This window comes from Semicossyphus pulcher, unplaced genomic scaffold (genome assembly GCF_022749685.1).
Source record: "Semicossyphus pulcher isolate SPU_LCO1_2020_fin unplaced genomic scaffold, fSemPul1.0.p SCAF_7, whole genome shotgun sequence".
In the NCBI taxonomy this organism is placed as follows: Eukaryota; Metazoa; Chordata; class Actinopteri; order Labriformes; family Labridae; genus Semicossyphus; species Semicossyphus pulcher.
The window spans coordinates 18,565,613-18,587,623 of NW_027211748.1; the positions used below are offsets into that span (position 1 = coordinate 18,565,613).

The 22,011-nt window shown below is 41.4% G+C and overlaps 1 protein-coding gene across 1 annotated transcript in view; it reads right to left on the reverse strand.

Moving 5' to 3' along the window:
• The window catches only part of LOC138611572 (retinal-specific phospholipid-transporting ATPase ABCA4-like), a 44,556-nt gene extending 24,536 nt beyond the window's left edge, over positions 1-20,020 (reverse strand). The window contains exons 1-13 of the mRNA XM_069684751.1: positions 19,955-20,020; positions 19,683-19,776; positions 19,180-19,321; positions 18,674-18,813; positions 17,855-17,982; positions 17,443-17,640; positions 12,383-12,472; positions 8,282-8,519; positions 7,983-8,122; positions 7,404-7,520; positions 5,877-6,074; positions 2,498-2,703; positions 1,399-1,575 (exon numbers count right to left, since the gene is read on the reverse strand). Of these exons, the coding sequence (XP_069540852.1) occupies positions 1,399-1,575; positions 2,498-2,703; positions 5,877-6,074; positions 7,404-7,520; positions 7,983-8,122; positions 8,282-8,519; positions 12,383-12,472; positions 17,443-17,640; positions 17,855-17,982; positions 18,674-18,813; positions 19,180-19,321; positions 19,683-19,776; positions 19,955-20,020 (1,934 nt within the window). The remainder of the gene's footprint in view (positions 1-1,398; positions 1,576-2,497; positions 2,704-5,876; positions 6,075-7,403; positions 7,521-7,982; positions 8,123-8,281; positions 8,520-12,382; positions 12,473-17,442; positions 17,641-17,854; positions 17,983-18,673; positions 18,814-19,179; positions 19,322-19,682; positions 19,777-19,954) is intronic.
• Between the last annotated feature and the right edge of the window lie 1,991 nt (positions 20,021-22,011).

The window sequence follows — 22,011 nt, forward strand, 5'->3', positions numbered from 1 at the left end:
AGCCAGCAGTGGTTGGTCTGCCAGAGAGGGTAGGCGGAGCTAAGCGGCTGCCTTTCAGGTTGTCGTGGCGATTTGAGCTTGTCAAAAAACAAAACTCAAAATCAAACCAGCCACTGTGGCACGGGAGAGTGGATGGTAAGTAGGATCAAAAAGACATTTCAAGGTCCAGGCAAAAAATATGTTTTCTTTATATTTATTTAACAACTTAACTCACAATCAACAATCTGCCGTTTTTCTGGCGTGTCCTTACGTTTCCTGGTAAAAACCCATTAATCTTCCCGGTGCCCGTCCATCCTATTTTACCTGCCCATATATTTACACGTCATATGGTGCAAACTACCACTTCAGAATAAAAGCCTAAATAAATACTTAAATCTATCAGTAAAACAAATGGTCTCAAGCTTCTTATAACTTCCTTAATGAAATAACAACAAATAAATAAATAACTAAATGTAAAATAATAAAATTATACAAACAATGTTATTAGCTCCAACACCGGTCTCTGCAAATGTTGCGAGTAAACAGTAATCTACTATGGCTGAACAAACAAAGAAAAGATGGATGACGGATACGACTTCAAAAATAAGTGAAAATCCAATGAAAAGGAAACAAATTGGACGCTCAGATGAAGGCAACCATGGACGTCACACATGCAACACTGTCTGGATATCTGGGAAGTGTGCTCCTGTAATTACCGTTTATCGCCATAGGTGCCGCCAAAGAGAGCGAAACTGAAATTACAACTTTAAGGAAGCAGACTTAAAGCCACTATGTGTAACATTTCAGACTTTGGACCCCCCTGGTGGGAATATCAAAATAAACACTTCACAACCCACTTTCCCACCAAATCCACCCCACAGACAGTGGAATTAGGAAGACAAGAAGTGGCAACAATTTGAAGGACACCATTACATATTAAAATTCTACTCATAGTGGTTTTAACGTGAACTTGTGAAAATCATAACACACTTTGTTTGCTTTGGAACTCTGGGAGTTCTGATAGGATGCACTGATGTGGCATTGTGAGAGGGTGGAAATTCTGTCACTCGCCCAATCAATCAACCAACAAATCAGTCGAGGACTTGAATGTTGAGTTAGAGAGCCAGTCAATACATGTATCAATAATTGTCAGCTGCACATGGGCTGAACATTTTACAGGAAAGTGCACAAATGTGCCCTGATTATTGTCATTTACATAACAACTCGATAAATTGTTGTTAAATGGGACAAAGGCTTGTGTGTGTGGTTTTAAATTGACCGTTATCATAACAGTAATGATGCTATATTTGTTCAATATTTGCCTAAATAAGGGTTTATTCTTGTTTCAAGTATTCTGCACATGCAGTCATTGAAGCATCCAACATGTAAGTGTTACTTCAGAGAGACCAGTTTACTCACAGGTCGTCTACATAGCACGGATATGGCATCTGCTGGACGTAGACCCCCAGCGGCCAGTCGTTTCCTGTGTGAAGCTTAATAATGCCGTGTTCAATCATGTCCTGCAGGTAGGCAAAGCCCCCCCAGATGTACCTCTGGTCCTCCACGGGGTCTGCCCTGGGGCCGGGGTCCCAGTACCTGAGAGAGGACGCAGAGAGTGAATGATGGAGGTGATGGGAGATATACTGTACAAGACTGTTTAACCATTTATTTATTTTTCTGTTGTATGAAACAATCCTAATCACAGTCTCCATTCACAACATTTTAATAATAAACCATCCCAAAGCCAAAGCCTCTGAAACATACACACACTCCACATGTACACTGCTTTTACTTAAGCGGATAAGTCCAAGGCAAAGCCCTCTTACAATCAGATTACTCAGTTGTATGGAGGCTGGACTCCCACTGTGTCCATTACAGCCTGCTGGTGCCGTGTAAACTGCTAAAAGTGCTTGTTCACCCCCGGGGCTATTGACATACTGTCCATTTATGAATGGGAGATCAAAGGGAAGGGAAAATGCATGTGAGAGCCTCACACAGGGGGATGAAAGGGCGGGTATCGACTTAATATGGAACAACCAAGAGACTTTGGAAAACATGTTAAGGCCAGATTGAGGGTTTTTTCTCCTATAGGGAATCTGACAAATCCATATAAATTGCTTCATTTATGTGGCGTTCAGAACCAGGACAAATGAAGGAATGGTGGATTGTCAGGGTGGTTTGCTGGCTCGAGGTTACTGATTGGATCCTACTTGACCACTGTTTTCAATTAAATGTATAGGAAAGTACCTATGCTTGGCTGTTTTCCTCTGATAATAAAACATTTAAATTATAATTTTTTGAGCACTAGATTTTGGAAACTACGGCCCTTAAAGGATCGGGGATTGGTGCTAGGGCTGAAGGATAAGAGAACCAGAAACAAACCTGTTTTGCTGAACTAAATATGTTATTTTTTTCCAGTTGAATTACGTGAAATATACTTTCGGGTGCCGATGTTCAACAATCAAAGACACGTTTCACTTAAAAAGAAGTCATACGCGGACACACAGCTGCTGCTGACCTGTCTTTGATCTTGTTTGTCCGCTCCACTGCGTCGATGTCCATGCGGATCTTGTACTTGACATGCGGGGGAACACTTGTGGTCCACGGATACATGTCCATGAAGACCACGCCGGCCCAGAACTTGTTCGTCTCCAGCAGGTGCAGGGCCTGATGGATCATCTGGGACTCATCCGTGAAAGCCACAAACTTATCCAGATTGATGCACTGAAATCGGAGGGTGGATGTTGGGAAGATATTACAGCAGTTAGATAGCATTTTAAAAACAGCAGCTGGATGAATTAAGTGTGTAAGAGCATTTCCAGGTGTTGTTTGATCATGGATTGGATTAGAAGTAAGTGACATTTACTATATATAGAGCTGGGAATTAACCCTCAATACTATCCGGACCAAAATGTACCCGTAGTTACATTTATAGCCGTATAAATGCTTGGCTAGATTTTACATATTGTTTATTTATTTTGTAGGAGCCATTTTTGTTGTTTTTGTTTTGTTAAAGATCTACAAATGTCAAGCTAAGATGACTCAATATTAGAATGAGACACAGGTGTGTGACAGGAGGAAGCCGAGAAAAAATTGTTTTTCAACCACATCGCCAAGATATGCGCAAATAAGTTTTGATTTTGAGTTTGAATATTTAAGTTTGATTTGAATACTTTATGCTGCGGGTTTGATGCGTGTTTCAAATGTCTTCGCTTTTTGTTACATGCAAACGCACTGCCCACTCACATACACTCGCACCACATTCCTTCTTCCGTTCATTTGGCTTGCTGCAACCTAAGCCATAGACCTTCAATCAACCATCAACCTCAAGTTAGTGACATTGTCGATATGAATTTGGAGCCATGACATATTTATTGTTTAGATATTTCCTGAACTAAATCACACATTTGAAACAAAATTCAGACTTTTTTTTATTTAACCAAAGTTAAATATGGCAGGTTGTCTTTCTGTGGCCTACAATTAAACATGCTTAGGAATAAAAGCTCACATTATATCCATCTTCCCATTTTTACACACTATTTTAATGTGCTGTATATAATGTTTATAAGTGACACATTTAGATAAATAAAGATCCTTTAGAAATGTATGACTATCAAAGTTGGATATTTGGGGTCTGTACCTAAATGAATCTAGGCAGGGGCGTAGTTTTCATTGTGTTAGACAGCATGAGTATTCCTGTCATTCTAACTCCTGGTATCTCAGAGTAGTTTAATTGACAGCGATGAAGGACAGAATGATTTTTCTGCTCCATCTGCACTCATGAAGGAATAATGAATTCACAAACAAATTATTATTTCATCATTGCTGAAACTGAAAAGAAGAGATTTCTTTATTATATGACCTCCAGTCTCTCTGTCTTTATCTCCACCTCAGCAGCCGGTGTTTGTAGCAGTAAATAGGTTTGATCCTTCATTTTAGCAATTAATTATAATGGATGAACGCAACTTTTGATACCACACGCTTTTATGATGAGGTGTCTTCATTTCAAATGTCCCACTGTGAACACAGACTTTCGGGCAGCAATAGAGAGAGAGCATGCATACGGACAGCGCAGATGCTGCACAAAAAGTCATTTTAGCATGAGTCACGTTGTTATGCTTTATAAGTTTCAGTTTAGCGCAGTGTATGAACTGACCTGCAGACTTGAGTCCTTGTTTACAGTGACACACAGAGTGATGGCAGTCTTATATGACCGACTCCTCCGCAGGTTGAAAGTGCAACAGTTATCGACTATATACGTTGACATAATACTGCATACTCTGTTCATTTGTAAATAACTCTTATGTATATAACTTTTTGCATATATATCTTATTTTATTGTTTACATATGCACATATTTGACATTTTTTCTAACTTCTATGATGCCATATATTACTTTATGCTTCTCCGTGTCAGAGCAACTGTAATGCCTGAATTTGCCCCGGGGATTAATAAAGTATTTCTGATTCAGGTTCTGATCATACATACATTTTTGGACAAAATTACTGGTTGGGACAATTCAGTAACTTCTGTATATTGGTATGGACGTGTCCCTAACATCCCTACCTAATTTTACACCCTTGGTGTATTGGCACCAGAATTTTAAAATGCTACCCTTCCCAAGCAGACTGTGTGGAGTATTGTTGTTTCCATTTGCAACAGAAACATCTTTCACTTGAGGTGCTTTGATGACATGGGAAACTCTAAGAGACAACATTCACTTTGAAGACACAAACACACACTGAACACACACACACTCACATACACACACACATGCATGCATGCAAAAAGCAACTGCATGCCCTCATAAGTGCAGAAACATAAACACAAGACTCTGAACAGACACCTCCACACTCACATTATCACATGTACACACACACACACACACTCTATCCCTGTTTAGGAAACACATGTAATTGCCATGTGAAACTCCCATCCTACACACACACACAAACACGATGCTCTTCACCCCCCTCACACACCCCTCTGCACACCGTGTCTAATGTCTCCATTCACATTACTGTACAATACCCTGAGAGGGCTCAAAGACAGACGAGAGAGCACTTCCCATTCATCTTTACGGAGCCATACATCCACAGCACAATAATGTTCACTCTGAGATGGGCTGAGAAGAAAGACCCTCTCTGATACACATGTTCCAAAGGGATATCAGTGTGAGAAACATCCCCCCTGACAGAGTGAGAGGACCTAATGCTAACTGCAGCAGTTATCCTATGGCCCAATGCTAGCTGACAGCTATATCTAATTGGCTAAACTGCCGGGGTTTGTTTGTGGGGCTCTTGAGGGTCTCGATGCTGAACTTGGACACAAAGGAGAGATTGAGACGCCTGCACTGATAGGGCTCTCTGCAGGACCGCCACCCCTGCCCCCTTTAAATCAGACGAGTGAAGAGAGGGAAGGCGTGAAGGATGGATCGAGCGATTTGCTCCTCTTTTATTTTGCAGGCGCAAGGGTCTGTTTCAATGCAGGGCCATGCACTAAAACAGCATTGAGCTCATACGGGGGGTGACTCACTCCCACCTACTCTCCACTTTATCACCGGCTCCACAAAGGAGGCAAAGGAGGGGGGTGACAGGAGGCTTGTTCTCCCCACCTTTCAGCCTGCTGGACGGGAGAGCGGCTCTATAGCCCTGCTAAGTGGTCTGATCTGTTTCAAAGGGGCCTGGCTGCAATCTCCTGGGAGCAGAGTGGGAAGACTGATGCACCTGTCTGCAGAGCTGAGAGTCTGTCTTAACACCTAGCCCTGGGAATGTGCAACATTTGGCAAAAAAGTGACAGCGGCAAAAGGAAAAACAGAGAGATGAAACCTATTTTTCAGCTAAAGGGGAAAGCCGGCCTGCATAAACAGCCAACAGACGGACTCATTTGTTTCTCACCTCTCCATACTTGTTGAACATGCGTATGATCTGGTCTGTGGTGTTGAAAATGGTTCTCCAGTCAAAGTTGGACATCCCCGGCTCCCTCCAGTCCTCTGGACCGTTGTACAGGAAGTTCAGAATGTCTTTGGTGGTGTAGTCAGTGTCCCCCAGACTGTTGTCTATGAAGTTCATCACTGTTGGGTTTCTCAGGGTGTCCTGCAGAGACAGACGTGTTACGACTAAATCTGCCAAGGCTTTCTCTGTTTGTTCACAGCCTGATCCTTAAACTGAGGAGGAAGTGTTTATTGTTTATTTGGCTGTGTAGTTTATTGAAGAATGCCTACCAACTTTGGGTTTCAAGTCATAAGATATATTGTATATATTATCACCAAATATTTAATTGAAATCTCAAACATCTCAGTTTCATTCTCTTCGGCGACACCTATGGCGGTAATTGCAGGAGCACACTTATCAGATATCCAGACGGTGCCATTTTCCACGCTAATGGTCTCGACGATTTCAATTTCGTTCTCTTGGGCACCCCTAATGGCGATATTAGTAATTGCGGGAGGACACTTTCCAATTTAACCAGATCGTTGGCTCCAGTTATAACTCTTGATTTTCCTCGCTGACGGTCGCTTTCCTTTTTAGACTGTTTGCCTTCATCTGAGCGTCGAATTTGGTTTTTTTTCTTTGGATTTTCACTTATTTTTGAAGTTGTATCTGTAGTCATCCATCTTTTCTTTGTTTGTTCAGCCATAGTAGATTACTGTTTACTCGCAACACCGGAAAAGCAGACGCTTAGCTCCGCCTACCCTCTCTGACAGACCAACCACTGCTGGCTGATGGAAAACGCGTCACTAACTGGGCGCCGCTTGTGATTCTTTCCATGAAAGTCGTCACAGACACCCAGTCTGTAATACTGCAAATGCAAAGGCTTTCATCAGTGGGCCATAGGCTCAATCAGCATTGTGTTACCTCATATGGTGATAGATAGTGACTAGCAGACATTTATTTAAATGAAAATCTTTGAGATTATTACTTAAATGCAATTTTATAAAAACAAACAAACTGAATGCATACTGTCTGTTTGCAACTTGCCATCCTGACTGGACACATAACTGGATATGGTTAGTGAAAACCTGCTTGCTAGGTATTTGTCAGCACACTTTAAATACAATGCACGAGTATCAAAATTGAATCATAAAATGTGGCTGAAATCTTTACACAGATTGATGTCCATAACTCTACTTCCTGTTGATTGCTTCTTACATTAGTTATGGTATATTTAGGTAAAACTCTAGTATGGTGCTCATACTTTATTTGAATTTGAACATGATACCATCTGTCAGATGCTTTTTAATGTACTGATGGTGGCAGCTCTATTGAAAATATGTACAGTATAATAAATCAGAATTAAGTACAAAATTGCATTTGCAGGTTTGCACAAAATAGTGAACAGATACGAAAGTATCTGTGTGTGTGTGTGTGTGTGTGTGTGTGTGTGTGTGTGTGTGTGTGTGTGTGTGTGTGCAGCAATTTCACCCTGATCATGTTCATCTGGACGCTGTTCTGGAAGAAAGCCCAGAGCTGAGGCCCCAACTCCTCCCAGGCTTTGGCCATGTTCTGCAACCTCTCGAGCTCTTCGAACGTTGTGTTGGCCTGAAACACAAACACACACACACACACACACACACACACACACACACACACACACACACAAATACAAGTTACAATGCATAAAACGGTGGCAAAAGTATAACATACTACGCTAAGTTCAAGATAGGTAATGAACCAGTGGACAGTCATATTAAGTCATTTTCTTGTCCGGAGCAGGTTGCTAAGTTCTCGTGCTGTGTGTCAGCAGCACTGAATAAGAGGTGACTGACTGAAAGTTTTCCTTTCACTGCTTCACCCTCTCATTCAATGTATTATTTGATTCTCCCCTTTCCTCTCCCTCCGCCCTGCTTCAGTAGTCAGCTCATTCCTAAGACGGGTGGGGGGTTCAGACACAGATACTAAGGCCGGTGAAAGAAATACAGAAGGAGAGTAAAAGTTAAAAGAGAGAGAGAGATAGAGCGAGAGAAAGAGGTGAGGGGTCGGGCTAGAGGTGGTCTCTCTTACACTCTTTAATATCTTGTGGACGGCAGGGGAGTCGGGGGTGTACAGGATCTTTCCCATCAGCAGGGGCTTGACTGAATTCCACACGATTTTTGTGACGGGGTTCGCCTCAAGGGTCTGCATCAGGGCGTTGCAGAAGGGAGCTGCGGGTGGAGATATTGCAACAACAGAGAGGTTAGAGAAAGAAAATAGAGATTGAAAAGAAACAACAGAGTAAGCCAGATAAAGCACCATACTGACTGACTCAGACAAAGACTTACTGTACATACTCTAAAACTTTTACAGGCCATATATTCACTTACTGGCAGAGTCGTCGTAGACGTAGCTCTGGCTCTTGGTTCCATTGACCCCCAGAAACACCTTGTAGTTGTTGTCCTCGTACCAGTTGAAGGAGAGGACCCTGGAGCCGCCTCCCTCTGGGTATCCACAGAAGAGGTTCGACACGCTGGACATCAGCTGGGTGAACGTGGAGGGACCCCCCGATTGAAACAGAGCGTAAACCGCCTTCAGGAGCTCCTGAGAGCTCTCCCGCTCCATCAGCTGTTAAAAGTCACACAGAGGGGCCAGTTGAAAGAGATTCTCATAGAGGTTAGTGTACATGTTCATGTGAGTTCACACTGTATCGTTTCTCATCAGGTTCCCTTCAAGAACATGGGAATTACAGATCGATGACAGAAAGTGTAGGACCGCTAGCCTGCTAACTTTTTAGCTCTGGGAGGCTTCTCATGCACAATGTTGCTTTGAGCTAAATGCCCATGACAGCGTGCTAACGTGGCCACTATGGCTACGTTCACACTGCAGGCAAATGTGGCCTAAATCCTCACTTGTGACTCAGGTCTGTTTTTTGTCATGACAGTGTGAACCGCACAAATCACATGCAATCTGATCTTTTCAAATCTGATTAGGGCCACTTTCATATGTGCTCCTAAATCAGATACAGGTCTGATTTTTAGCAATGCGACCTGAGTCTTAATGCGACTTTTACGTCACTCGTAAGTGTGTGGGGGTAGGCTCTCTTTCCCCTCATCCTCGTTGTCTTTATCATGTTGAATTCGCTGGCTTCCACGGACGGCACATCAATTTATACATGAAACCGTGATAGCTGACTTCCATGGCACCCATGTTTGTTATTGTTCTTTTGCGCATGCAGGTCAGCTCAGGAGCGTGACCAGTTTACACAGCAGTCTGATATTGCCCACATTTTAAAAAATAATGTGAAAGTAAGCAATAAATCAGGCTTGAGCAGTGTGAACGTAGCCTATGTCAAAGTGTCCTTTAGCCCTGCCAATTGGGGCTAATAGGATTTGGATGATATTCATGAGATTCAACTGCTTAAGCTTAAGATCTAAGTCATTAAGATTTATCCTCTGAGGACGATGAATGTCTAAATTTCATGGCAGTCAATAAAAAGTTACTTGAGATATTTCAGCCTAACTCTGCGCAAAGCACGAGAACCACACAAGGCCAACAATGCCATCCCCTGAGCCATGCCCATTGCATGGCTTTAAGAGTATAAGGATTGTGATACCATTTATAAAAATAATGAAATATAATATACTCACATTTAAGTTAAATTCACACTAAAGTTAAGTTTTTCTCCTACACTTGTTAGGTTACACGCCCCCCTTCAGATGTACCCAGACTAGTTGTCACCATAACTTCATCAAGGCTGCCAACCACAGCAAATCACCATCCGAACAGGACGAATGAATGTTGAGTTTTACTGTACAGCATAAATAATTAGCTTTGAGCTTTTTGTCCGAAGACAGGGATATTTATATTCTTCATTTTCATTCATTCTGCGTGACCTCCTGACATTAACGACCAGCAGAAAACAATAGTTTGAATTATAAGCAAACATGTCGGACGGACGCCTCACGTTACGAGGACAGCCGGACTAAATATCCTCCTATTGAGAGAACAGAAATAGCTTCATCCAAGTGCATTTCTCTCTGGTTTGTATAATTTCCTTTCTAAAGAAATACAGAGGAGGCTGCAGATGACTTCATCGTCACAGCCTAGAAATCACTGTTATTTCACTGGTGATCAATGTGGTTTCAAAGGTCACTGATTAAAGTGACTCATTCCTTCTCTATGCCCCCCACTTTAAGCACTCACACACACACGCCTAAACATATTCCTAATTCATTTCACTCTCACATCCTTTTCCTCCCTCTTCTTATTTAGCGTTTCACACAAACACACACTGACTGAATATGAAGGAAGGAGATGTGGGCTATGAGAGCATTTGGCTCGCCTCTCTGTCACCACAGTGATACGGAGGTCCCACCTACAGGATGTGTCACCTCTAAGGAATGTCTCCCTCGGCCGCCCACCCCCCGCTCTCTCTCACCCACACCCTGGTTAAGGTGATGATGGGATGCACGCTGCCCCCTGGGACTCACGGTGAACGTGCTGAAACACACAACCCAATCCCCGTCTGTCTTTCTGTTCTAGCTTGTCTCTGTGTGTACATTTAATACATATGTAACTATTCCAGTTGTGTCATTAATGCACATAACAAGCAGACTATTTCTAACAATGTTATTATACTGAAGTATTATGTTATGTAATGTTTTATTGCTTTTCAATGTCTATTCTTTCTATTCTTTTCTCTCTTTCTCTACTAATTTAATGTTTGTTTGTTGGTTTTATTTATTTATTATTGTTTGTTGTTATGATGTAGAAAAATAATGGATATGTACATTAATTATAGTTAATTTAATCTTCAACTGGATGGAAGCCACTGATGAAGGTCACTGAGACAGGGCTACAATCATGGTTTCCATTATCAATTAATGCACTCATTGTTTTCTCAAACATAGACTGTATAAAAAGAATGACGACATGACAGCTCTCTAAAAGTGACGCCATAACCTCTGTATCGCCCCCTGCTGACTGGCTGCAGTATAGGTCATAAAGCCCGCCTCCTCCACGTTAACAGATGGGACATGAGTCAAACTATAAAATCTAAATACACGCCAAATAAATGTTTCTCAAACATGGTTTCTGTCATTATAGTTAGTTCTTATCATGCTGATTTACGTCCAAGTGTTCATTTTTCTGACAAGTTTAGTTTAAATTAGTTATTTGATGCTGTAAAAAGGATGATTGACAGCTCTGTTGACAAATACGGCTCCTGCAGATGATCTGTTCCAGATTAGCAGAGTAGAGGAGGAACGGTGTGAGGAGTCCTTTCTAAAACAATCACTACAGTCATTGAAGTTAACATACATGTGAACATTAACCTCAGACCAACACAAGAAGCTGTTCTGCTGTTAAACATGTAAACATGTAAAAAAGTTGTGCTGTTTTTTAGTAATTGTGTGTGTTTTGATTAGTGGAGGTGGCTACGGCCCGCTCCACCTGCCGATCTCTACTGCGCAGCTCTGGCTCCAGATGACATCACCAGCGCAAGATGGCAGCGCCCGTCTTTGGGGCTATTTTGGCTTCAATGTTACAATGTGACAATTTCATTTAGCAGACACTTTTATTTAAAGCGACGTACATCTGGGCTTCAATTTTGTAGATGGAGACGCGTCGTCCATCTTTATATACAGTCATTGTTCTATAAATAAAGTCAAATAAAGTTTAAGATGCCAAACTAGAGGTGATATTTTTAAATAGCTTGTTTGTTCAACCACCAAGCTCCAGTACATTTTACTGTCATACACAGCTAAAAAATGCAGCCGATTCGCACAATAATGGAAATATTTGCTTGAAAAAGGGTTCATAGGTAACCACAGTTGATGATTGTTTTTCCTGTTGCACAACAAATCCATAGTTGCAACTCTAGATTGCTAGCAGCTTCAGAAAAGCTACTAAATTAAATTACGTTCAGCCTTCATCATTGGCCAAATCCATCAGCAGGTTTACAATGAAACTACAGCAAAGCGACAACGCTGACCATGAGCTAAGAACAATTGTCAACTGTTCTATTGTATTGCTTTTTATTACATCATGTTAAGTTCTTTTCTTTTCTATTTTTTTATTAAATTCCTTTACTTTATCTTCTGTATTCTCTACGGTTTTATTGAATTTCCATTTTTATTGGTTCCAAATGAGCACAGCTATACATACGTGAGACTCAGTCTGTATGTGCATGCACACATACAGGCAGAATAATGCAGCCGTATACATGAACGTGCACGCACACACCCTGACGCACATATCATGCGAGCCCACAGAGACATATCAGTGCATGTACAGCACACGTGCAGGTTGTTAACAAACTCATGTACACCCCACATTGTTGAGCCCATCACTCGGCCTCCTCTGTGAGCGAGTCTCGAACAGGGAGCAGAGGAAGAGGCGAGTTTCCTGCAGGGCTAAAAATACCGTCGCCTCTGATCCTGCAGGACCGAGGAGGAGTGGAAGGGATACGCCGACTCTGGAGCACTTACAAGTTGGATCTTTTCCGACACCGCCTTAAGAACCCGACCCCAGAAGTGCAGGTCGATCCCCTGCGATCTGCTGTTCACAACCTGAGGCATCTGGGGAGATAAAGTCACAAGATGCATCAGTCAAGTGAGCAATATTCACGCAGTGTTTTTAAAGTGAGATAAACACAGATACAAGGAGAGATTAAACACAATTTGGTCTTTGTATCAAGACTATCACTGCTCCGTTTAAGTCCTGTCTTGTGATAACCTTAGACAGATAAACACATTCAGATCTAACAAGAAAACATTGAAAAGTTCTTCCCAGACTTTCTTTACCCAGACTTCCCAGGAAACACATGAAGCAACCTGCAATTTGAGTTTCATCTTTATTCATGGCTGAACTGGGCCTGTGTCTAATTTTAAATCCATAAATGTTCCATTATTCCACTCATCCTCCCTAAATGACTTCATCTTCTTGAGAAACCATTAGCAGTAGGTGTTGGAAAAGCGCCTGGTCAGGGCAGAGGGTCGAGTGCTCTACGGAAACCCCGAATGCAAAAAGACAAACACGCACATGTGATATCCTTCCTCTCACATTCCTCACGCTTGCATTTCAATGAACGAAGGAAGGAGGGAGGCGGTGAAGGGGGGGGTGGAGGAGAGAAAGCGAGTGAATGGGAAGGGAGGGTGTTGAGAGGTGGATGGGAGAAGGGAGTGTGGAGCGTAACGAGGGGAGGAAAGTTGTTGCAGAGCGAGAGGTCAGCGTAGTAATGGGCTTTAAACTTAACAGTGCTAATGGGTTAAATGCACTGATCGGCGCTAAGATGCTGCTGTACTACACACTGATGCTAATTACGGAGCACTATATTCATGCTTATATATGACACTAGACACTGACTGTCCGTCTCTGATATTCACTCAAGATGTTGCCAATATGTACATAAAATAATGGACAAAAAACACATTAGGACAAAAAGGTGGATCCATCGCTACGCTTCTATCCTGATTGGAGAGTCGCCGTCGTACAGCACGTCAATTACAAGGTAGCCACGCCCCTTAAAGCAGTGCTTCTCAATTGGTCTAGCCTCAGGACCCACCACCACCTCCTTAATGACAAATCACGACCCAAAATTCAAACATTTTTTCAACCGCTCAAATTTCTTTAATGAAAAATGGTGCAGTTTGGAGCTGAGACGTTACGAAACATTACACACAGTATGTCAACATCACAAAGCACATTCATGCAACTACATTAAGGCTCATCAAGTTTCAAGAATGTAAATGTAGCTGGGATTACTCAATCAGTGGATACATGAATTGTGATTAAACAACACTAGTACTGCGCGCACGAAACCCATGTCCTTCAAAATAAAAGCGCGGCAAATCTTTTTTATTCAAGCGCACATCCGCGACCCACCGAAAACAGCTTCGCAAACCACTTTTGGTACGCCCTGAAACATACCCTGCTTCTTCTATTTAATCCTAAATGGAACCATAACGTAGAAAATGAACCTCATCATGGGTGCCGGCTTAGCTCAGTGGTTAAATCGCATGTCGCATACACAGAGGCTACAGTCCTCGACGCGGTGGCTCCCGGGTCCGACTCCTGCCCTTGGCCCTTTGCCGTGTTTCATCCACACTCTCTCTTCCCCTGTTTCCGACCCTATCCACTGTCCTCTCTCTCCCTCTCAATAAAAGTATAAAAGGACAAAAAAAATGTTTTAAAAAGAACAAAAAGAAAACGAACCTGATGCTGTACTAGAGAAGACTTTAAACTAGCAATTGAGACAATGAAAAGAAAGCTCTCGGGGGCACAAAACAGAAAACGGAAGAGGGAGAAGGAGAAAGATTTTGTAGGGATGAAAAAAAGCTTTTCAAAGTGGTTGAAAGACAATAGGTAAGTAATGTCAGTGTATCAAGAGGAGGCTTGTAAATATTCAGGTTAGCTAAAGCTACTACTAGTAAAACGTTTGTTGTTCAGTCAGTTATAATTTTTTTAACTAGATTGTGAATCATAAAACAGATAAATTATAGAACTTGGGAGTGATACACTTGAGTTTACTCAGACCACTCAGATATAACACTACAGTGCTGTTGTGATGTATCTGATAAGTCTGATCAGATGCAGCGTCCAGTCAGTAACTGATCACCTGCTGTAATATGTAACTTAAAGTACAAGTCTGTAATAAAAGTCTTATATTTTATAAGACCATGAATAAATAAGATTTAGACACGTAAACATTAAAAAAAAAGAAAAAAATCAGGCACCTATAATGTGTCTGCATACCCCTCAGAAAGTAGGTAGTTGCGCCCCTGCTTGTTGGCCGTTATGAAGAAGATTTAAAGGCACTACTGCATTAGCCTCACTTTTCTGCCAACTGTAGAACACCTTGAAGAAGATTGACAATGTTGTTGATGAAAACTTTGAACTATGTTCAAAGCAGAATCACATGTCAGTTGGCAGGCTGCCAGGCATGTGAATAAGAAGAACGTTTTCAGAGTTCGTATACTTTATGACTCATGTTTACTTTGCTGTTGCTTATTCAGTCCTTGTGATGAAGAAAAATACTTGAAGCCAATTTTTTCTGGAGCAGCTTATACTGCACAGGCATTCTTGCTATTTAACATATGGTTATTTCTTCTCAGATATTTAGATTCATAATCTTTGTTACGTCCTTTGGAATAAGGTTATGCAAGTCACTGCAACACTTTAATGTTCTTACTGTTACAGTCAAACAGTCTGGTTTTCATACAACCAGGTGTGCTGGCAGCTGTGTTGTTCACCTATCCTTTAAGGCTGGCACATGCTGGTAATTTATTTACACAAGACGCAGCATCACGTCTTAGAGGATGCCTCACAGACTGTGGGCGTGGCCCTGCTAAGCCAATTAGAGAAGAAGGCCAAGAGGGATAATGCCATGACAACACCCTGAGCCAGTCACCCAGCTGAACCTGGACACACATATAGAAGAAGTAGGAGGGAGAAGAAGTTTAAATATAGGTCAGTTTGTTTATGTCTTTCCTATAATGGTTGTCTTACTTTATCTTGCTATGTTCTTAGATACATCTAAAAGCGGGAAATATTTCCCACATGCTTTCAAATAAACATTTTATAGCTTTTAAGCAGTAACTTTTCTTTTAAAAATAAAAGATGTGTTGTTCTACCTCCTCCATGATTCCATGTTTAAATCAGAGCCAGTGGTAAGTACCATGCCCAGAATAAAGCCAGAGAATGAGGTGACAGCCGTGGCACAATCACCTGCAAGCTAAATTCAGCCAATGGGTCAGCCATGGCAGCACCACAAGCTCCATGAGTCACCTGACATCAAGCCACAAAACAAAAAGTCCCTAAACACCAAACAACAGAGAAACATGTGCCATCACAAGGAAGAACATCCATACAGACAGCCAGAGCTGTTCTGGTTAACCTGCAGAAACAGTTTCACAATACACCTGGTTAATTTTAAACCTGGTATAATTTCATGTTTTTCTTAATGTCAAAAAATCCCCTTAAAAGGCCAAAACCACAAATGAATTGAACCCCAAACAAGAATTTTCAGTGTAACCAAAACCTGATAGAGCCTTATCCTCTCGCCAATGAGCTCCATTGTTGACCAAGACTGATTCAAGACACATCAATAAGCCACACTGTTGCACTGGATCACATGTTGATAACCTAGAACAAGCGCACTGTGCTTAACTCAATCCCAAAGACTTCATCTAAGTGTCAGAAATCCTTTTGAGAGCTCCAAATGTGCTTTTAATTTTCCCGGAAATAATCCCCAAAAATTAAATTTAGTCCTTGAAGTAACATTTGCTCATAGCAAGAAAAATGTAACTATATTTGTTGGGTGACATCATTTTTTACTGACATCATTGTCAGAAAAAAGAATAACCCTCTCTAAAAGGTAATATGCACGTTCCTCAGCCTTGCCTGTCTTCCCTCGAGCCAACATTGCTCAACACTAGCTAACTACAGCAAACAACTGGCTTTGACCAAAAAACTCACAACACAAAGCAAAAATAAAGCCAGTCCGGCCAAACAGGAAAGTGACCAACATAAGGGGGGAACTAGGCTCAACATCAGAAGGACATTTGTTTTACTGGGGAAGCCTTGTTTGGTTTTGTTGGCTAGCTTGCCCGCTAACAAGGACAAATTAGCTACCCAACCCAGCAAAATACTGTCATAAAGAAAAAACGACAGCAATTGTATCCAGAGACTTGGGCTGATATGACTAGTAAACTAGCTAGTTTGCTATTTGCTAAGTAGCTGATTAGCTAACGTGGCAAAGCAACCAACAACTGATCCATACAGCAAAGCAGAGTTACAGGTAGCTAGCTAAAGTAAGCCAAGGTTTTTGCTAGCTCAATTCTCACTGGATATTATAGGCGGCTAGCTTGCTAAATGACTTCACCAGCTAACGTGATACATGGTACAAACAAATAGCGTTGATTTTTTCACCAACAATTATTAGCTAGTAGCTAACAGCAGAGAGCAAACATAACTAGTGTGATGCGTGTCAGTCTTTCGTAACATCACTGTTTTGTCCAATGCTGCAGTTAACTTAACTCCCAGCAGAGTCATTGATATTAACTACTTCCTACAAATTACACATAAAATACATAAAAAATAGTGTGATGAAAAAATTAGGCTGAACTCACATGCATCCCTACTGCCTGACACCCACCTTGACCTTAAGTTAAATAGTCTTTGAACAACAGTAACATAATTTACTGGATTTAATGTAATCTATTGAGACAGGAAGAAAGGCAGCCTCTTTGGCCTTCAGTGCCAGGAAAAGAGACTTTTCTTCCACGAACAGCCTTCACATGATCTCAGTGGAACTGACTACCATGACAACACAAATTCCAATATAAATTTCAGTGAAAATAACCAAGCAAAAGAGAGAAAGATGTAGGGAACAACGTCCACTTTACAACAGGAAGAAATGAAGGTCATCGGAAATAACGGTTAGGTTTAAGAAACACAAACTTTTAAACATACTTTTCATATAAATAAACCTATTCCACTATTTATTAATCAGTTTGCATACTGACATTCAAAGTTTGAAACAACTCACCAGCTTGAAGATTTTAAAGAAGTCTATATTAGCATAGAGGATGTCCTCTATCTTCTGCAAGCTCTGCTGGCTGAGGGCACACATGGCGTTGCGGACACTGTGGAGCCCCATGCGACTGGGAAAGATGATGAAGCGCTCCAGCAGGGCCTGGCTGCAGGCTATGTCTTTCAGCTGCAGGTCTGGGATACCATAGGCAAACTGGAGAACATGGAAACGAACAAGGTGTAATGTTTATTGTGAGATAGGTGTCAAAAAATCAACAGAAAATCATTTAAATTGACTCTATTATCTCTATTATGGATATCTATTTTAAACCACAGAAAAATATGTATTCTTTGATAGTGTTTTAAGCTTGGATAAAGTTATATTAGTCTATGCTGAAACTTTTCCCACTCATCCCACCACACTGCACCTGCTCTACTCGTATTCTTGCATTGACCAGCTGGTAGACTATAGATTCCGAGAGGGGGACGTCTCGCAAAAGGTAGGCTGTGAAAACCTCATCATCCTTCAGAATGTCATCTATCTTCAGCCCGCGGCCTGGAAGAAAGATAATCAAGAGCAGAGATAGTGAAAGGTTAGTGAAAGGTTAGAACCACTAAAGACAATTATGACCCGACTGGCACCGCACTGCACAGAGGAAATTATTCACGGCAAGGCTGATTGGCAGGGATTTGGTAAATCGAAGGAAAGTCCAGTGAGCAAGAGGATGCACATCCCTGCCAACTGGTCAAGGTAATCTCTTTGAAGTAATACGGAGTAACCTTTTTACGTGTTTCCTCATAAGTAAACTGTGCATACCGTTATAATGTGAATATTACCAGGGAAGACGTCTAAGGGAAAAGGCAGTGTGTACACCACTTTTCTGGATAAGTCGTTTTATTTCCGCCAAATGGAAATAAAACTTCTGACAAACTAATTTAGCAGAAGGGTACATGGAAAATGAGAAATTAGCAAGATAGAGTTAAAACAAAAGAGAAAGTGAGGAAGTGCTCTGTCAGACACACAAAACAAAACTCAACAGAAAGAGGATGTGCAGACGACAAGAAAATTCAGGTTGGAATTTTTTGGTGATTAGGGTCAGAAAGAAACAACTAAAGAAACCTCACGTATGTTAACAGTCTTTCTCTCTTCTGATTATAGATTTGAAGAAAAAAAAGGCTTTTACAAACCATTTTACGCATAAGGGAAGTGCTACTGTCTCAATCATGTCTCCACGTTTGCCCTTTACCTGACAGCAGAGATGGGGTGTTGCGCAAAATGTCCATGAAGTTTGAGAAGGATGACATTTCGTGCCAAAGACGGCCGAGCTGCTGGACCTCCGTCTCGTTGAGCAGAAGCTCCTGGGCATCAACGTAGAACCGAGCCAATCTGGAACGAGCCAAAAAAAACACACAAATCAGTCTAATTAATAAGTATTCTGCCTTATATCGAATGTTTCACAGTGTGATCCACTTTATATGACCATATTATATCATCTGCAATCAGAGCTAGGACTGCGGGATTAACGATTATTGGGAATGACGATATTTTGAACAATGGAAATGATTAATTAGTATTTTCACAAACAGCACTAATAAAACCCTGAATATGTCATCAGTTGGGGTCTTAACCAAACTAAATGTTTTCTTACATTTAGAGAAAAACAAATCTAAATACATTAAAAAGAAATAGATATCTAAATGATGGTGAAAGATTCAGAAAGATCCACTTTGAGAGTGTCAGGATTTCTCTTACACTGAGTTGTTATAGTTGGAGACAACGCCCGGAGACTCTCCTCTGGTTGGATATCTGAAGCAGGGGTTGTTGGCGTTGCAGAAGATGCCCTGTATCCAGGGGAGAATCCCTGCTGAAGGCATGGCCTTGTTGGGAAAATGACCTGAAGAAACACACATTCGAGGGCGTGTGAGGACTCCTGGAGCAAGCCAAAGGCTTAACATGTGTTCTCTCCAAGAAAGAAACTCCAGATTCTCAGAATCCCTTTCTCATTATCTCTCGATTTTTAGATGTTGTCAATAGAGAGATTTCTTGAACAGCTTGTTAATGGTGCAATAAACACTGGTATTTGTACATTTATAAGACCCTTATTGATAAGCTACCTCCTTACATCACAAACTTGTTGGGTTGGAATTTTGAATAATTAATGTATTTTGCTCTTTTAATGTGTCTGTTATCTCAACTGCATCGGGAATGAGGGAAACCTCAATGTCCTTTTGAGAATAGATAAAGCTTATTCTTACATTCATGTTGTTTGTACAGCGGATTGGCCTTTCTCAGCCACACCAAACCAATAAACAACAACACTGGCCAGAAGATCTCAACCAGGAAGCGGACCTGGAAACAAACAGGTGGGAGTTAAACACACACAAAAAAACAACCTAATCCAATAAAAGAGCCTGCAGTTTATCATATTGAGTGTATGTTGATACACACAGAGACAGAGTTTGTGATATTGTATTAGATTGCAGAATAATGTTTTGTCTAATTACATTCTCATTATTAGAGCTAATACCTTCTGTCTCTTGCGGAGGGTCCAGTTCTTCCACAGTAACAGGCGGATTTGAGCGCCTGTGTTCATTGCTCCGCAGCTTCACCCCTGGAAGGGGTCATCAGACTGTGACAAACCTGCAGACACACGACTCCATCAGTGACGACACTCAGGTGTTTACTGCTCTCAGAGAGAAAGGACAAACCATACAAGATGATTGGACCTTGCAGTCAGACGGACCCACATCTACAGTTCTTGGATGTGACAACGATTGTCTTGTGTTGGATTTCTTCAGATTATTGTGTTTTCAAGATTCATTTTACTTCGAGTGGTCGACCATTGTTGTTTTTTCTCTTTGTTGGGGTCTTTTTTTTCTACTTTCACAGTCGTGAAATAAAAACAACTTCTTCTTACATCCAAAAAGTTTGATCAGAAGTTTGATGGTACGACTACTAATTAATGCGCTTATCTATGGAGATCTTAAAACTGCTATTACCCCATAAGACAAGAGATTTATAATTAGTAGTGAAATTAACTGACTTTTCTGGTCCTTAATTTGAATTAGCATTAACATAGGTTTGTCTTGATTAAAACCTTCGACAGACCATCCTTCAAACTACTTCTTGGAAGACAAACATCCTTCGAAATATGCTCTTAAGCTAAACACTACCAGCTCCAACATGTATGTGTAGGCATGTTGGCTAAAAGAGGGAATTTAAAGGATAAAAAAAAAACTATTTAATTGTGTAGTTCAACAGCGTTAGAACTAACATATAAGGATGAGGTGTGGTGTCCATGCGCATGAAAGAGTACATCTCTGTCCCCTCTCTATCATACAGACTTATTCCAAAACGACAAATTCATTTTGGAACTGGATATTAAAAATAAACTCAAATACAATACAGGTTACGTTCAGATGACCTGGGAGATGTCGGACATGAAGTGTAATTTGTTCAGAGTGACATGTCCAACAGATTACCGCACACCGGCAGACTGGGGATGCGGGGACACAAACACTTGTCGAGGAAAACAAGATGACAAACACAGTGGGACTAAAACGGCAATTGTCGTGTCTGACGGTGCTGAAATCACATTCTTTCTCAAACTGAAATTACGCATTTCCTCACACGAGACTGACATGTAGAAATTTCTTGCCAAACATTTTTCATGATAGAAAAACTGCTGCATTTATAAGTTACTGATAAAAGAAGACATGACGGCAGAGAGATAAAAAATATCTCTCTACACTATAAGCATTTTAAACACTCAGTAATTAGCAGTCATAAACCTGTAATCTTGCAACACATCCTATTTTGTCAACTAAAGCACAAGACAGTTTGTTCTTACCTCTTATGGAATGATATAAAAGTCGTACGACATCTAGAGAAACAGGTTCACAAACAGGCTGAAGTAATGGCAAACATTAAGCGAGCCAGGTAGAGGAGCTCCGTATGACTCCGAGCTGCCCGCTCTCTCTCCTCTGCCTGCAGGTCAGCAGCACTCCTAATCTGATTGCTCTAATCTCCCAGCTCAACATGGGCAGGCAGAAAAAAGACAACAGTCATCCATTTTGTGGCAGAATTAGGGGGATATCTGCTGGAAAGAAAAGGAGGGACATAGGTGGAGAGAAAGACCGTGCTGTGGCAGAAGGGGGAGTTAAAGGCTCGATCACAGTGGGCGCTTAAATGTTTGTCAAAGTGTCAGCGAGCAACACTTACCTGCTGTCAGCCTGCAACAAAGTCATCCAGCTGAACACCTACAAATTAAATCAGAGTTTTTATACATCGGAGCATGACAGACGCAGAGATAAGTTGCTGCTTTTGTGTCGCGCACGTCTGAAATGACTCACTTCTCCGAGCAGCTCGACGAGGTGGAGCAGGTGACACGGGTAATTAGGTGAGCAGAATGTGGCGCCCTGACAGCCGCACATTAAAACCCATTTGAACCTGCTGTGAACTGTGTGTGTGTATGTGACACAGCTTACCCTAAAAGTGAGCGAACTTCACAGCCTAATGTTGAACAAATCTGGGGATCCCGGTGGTTCAAAACACCCGATGCGTCCCTCTTAGATTTGTCAAAGC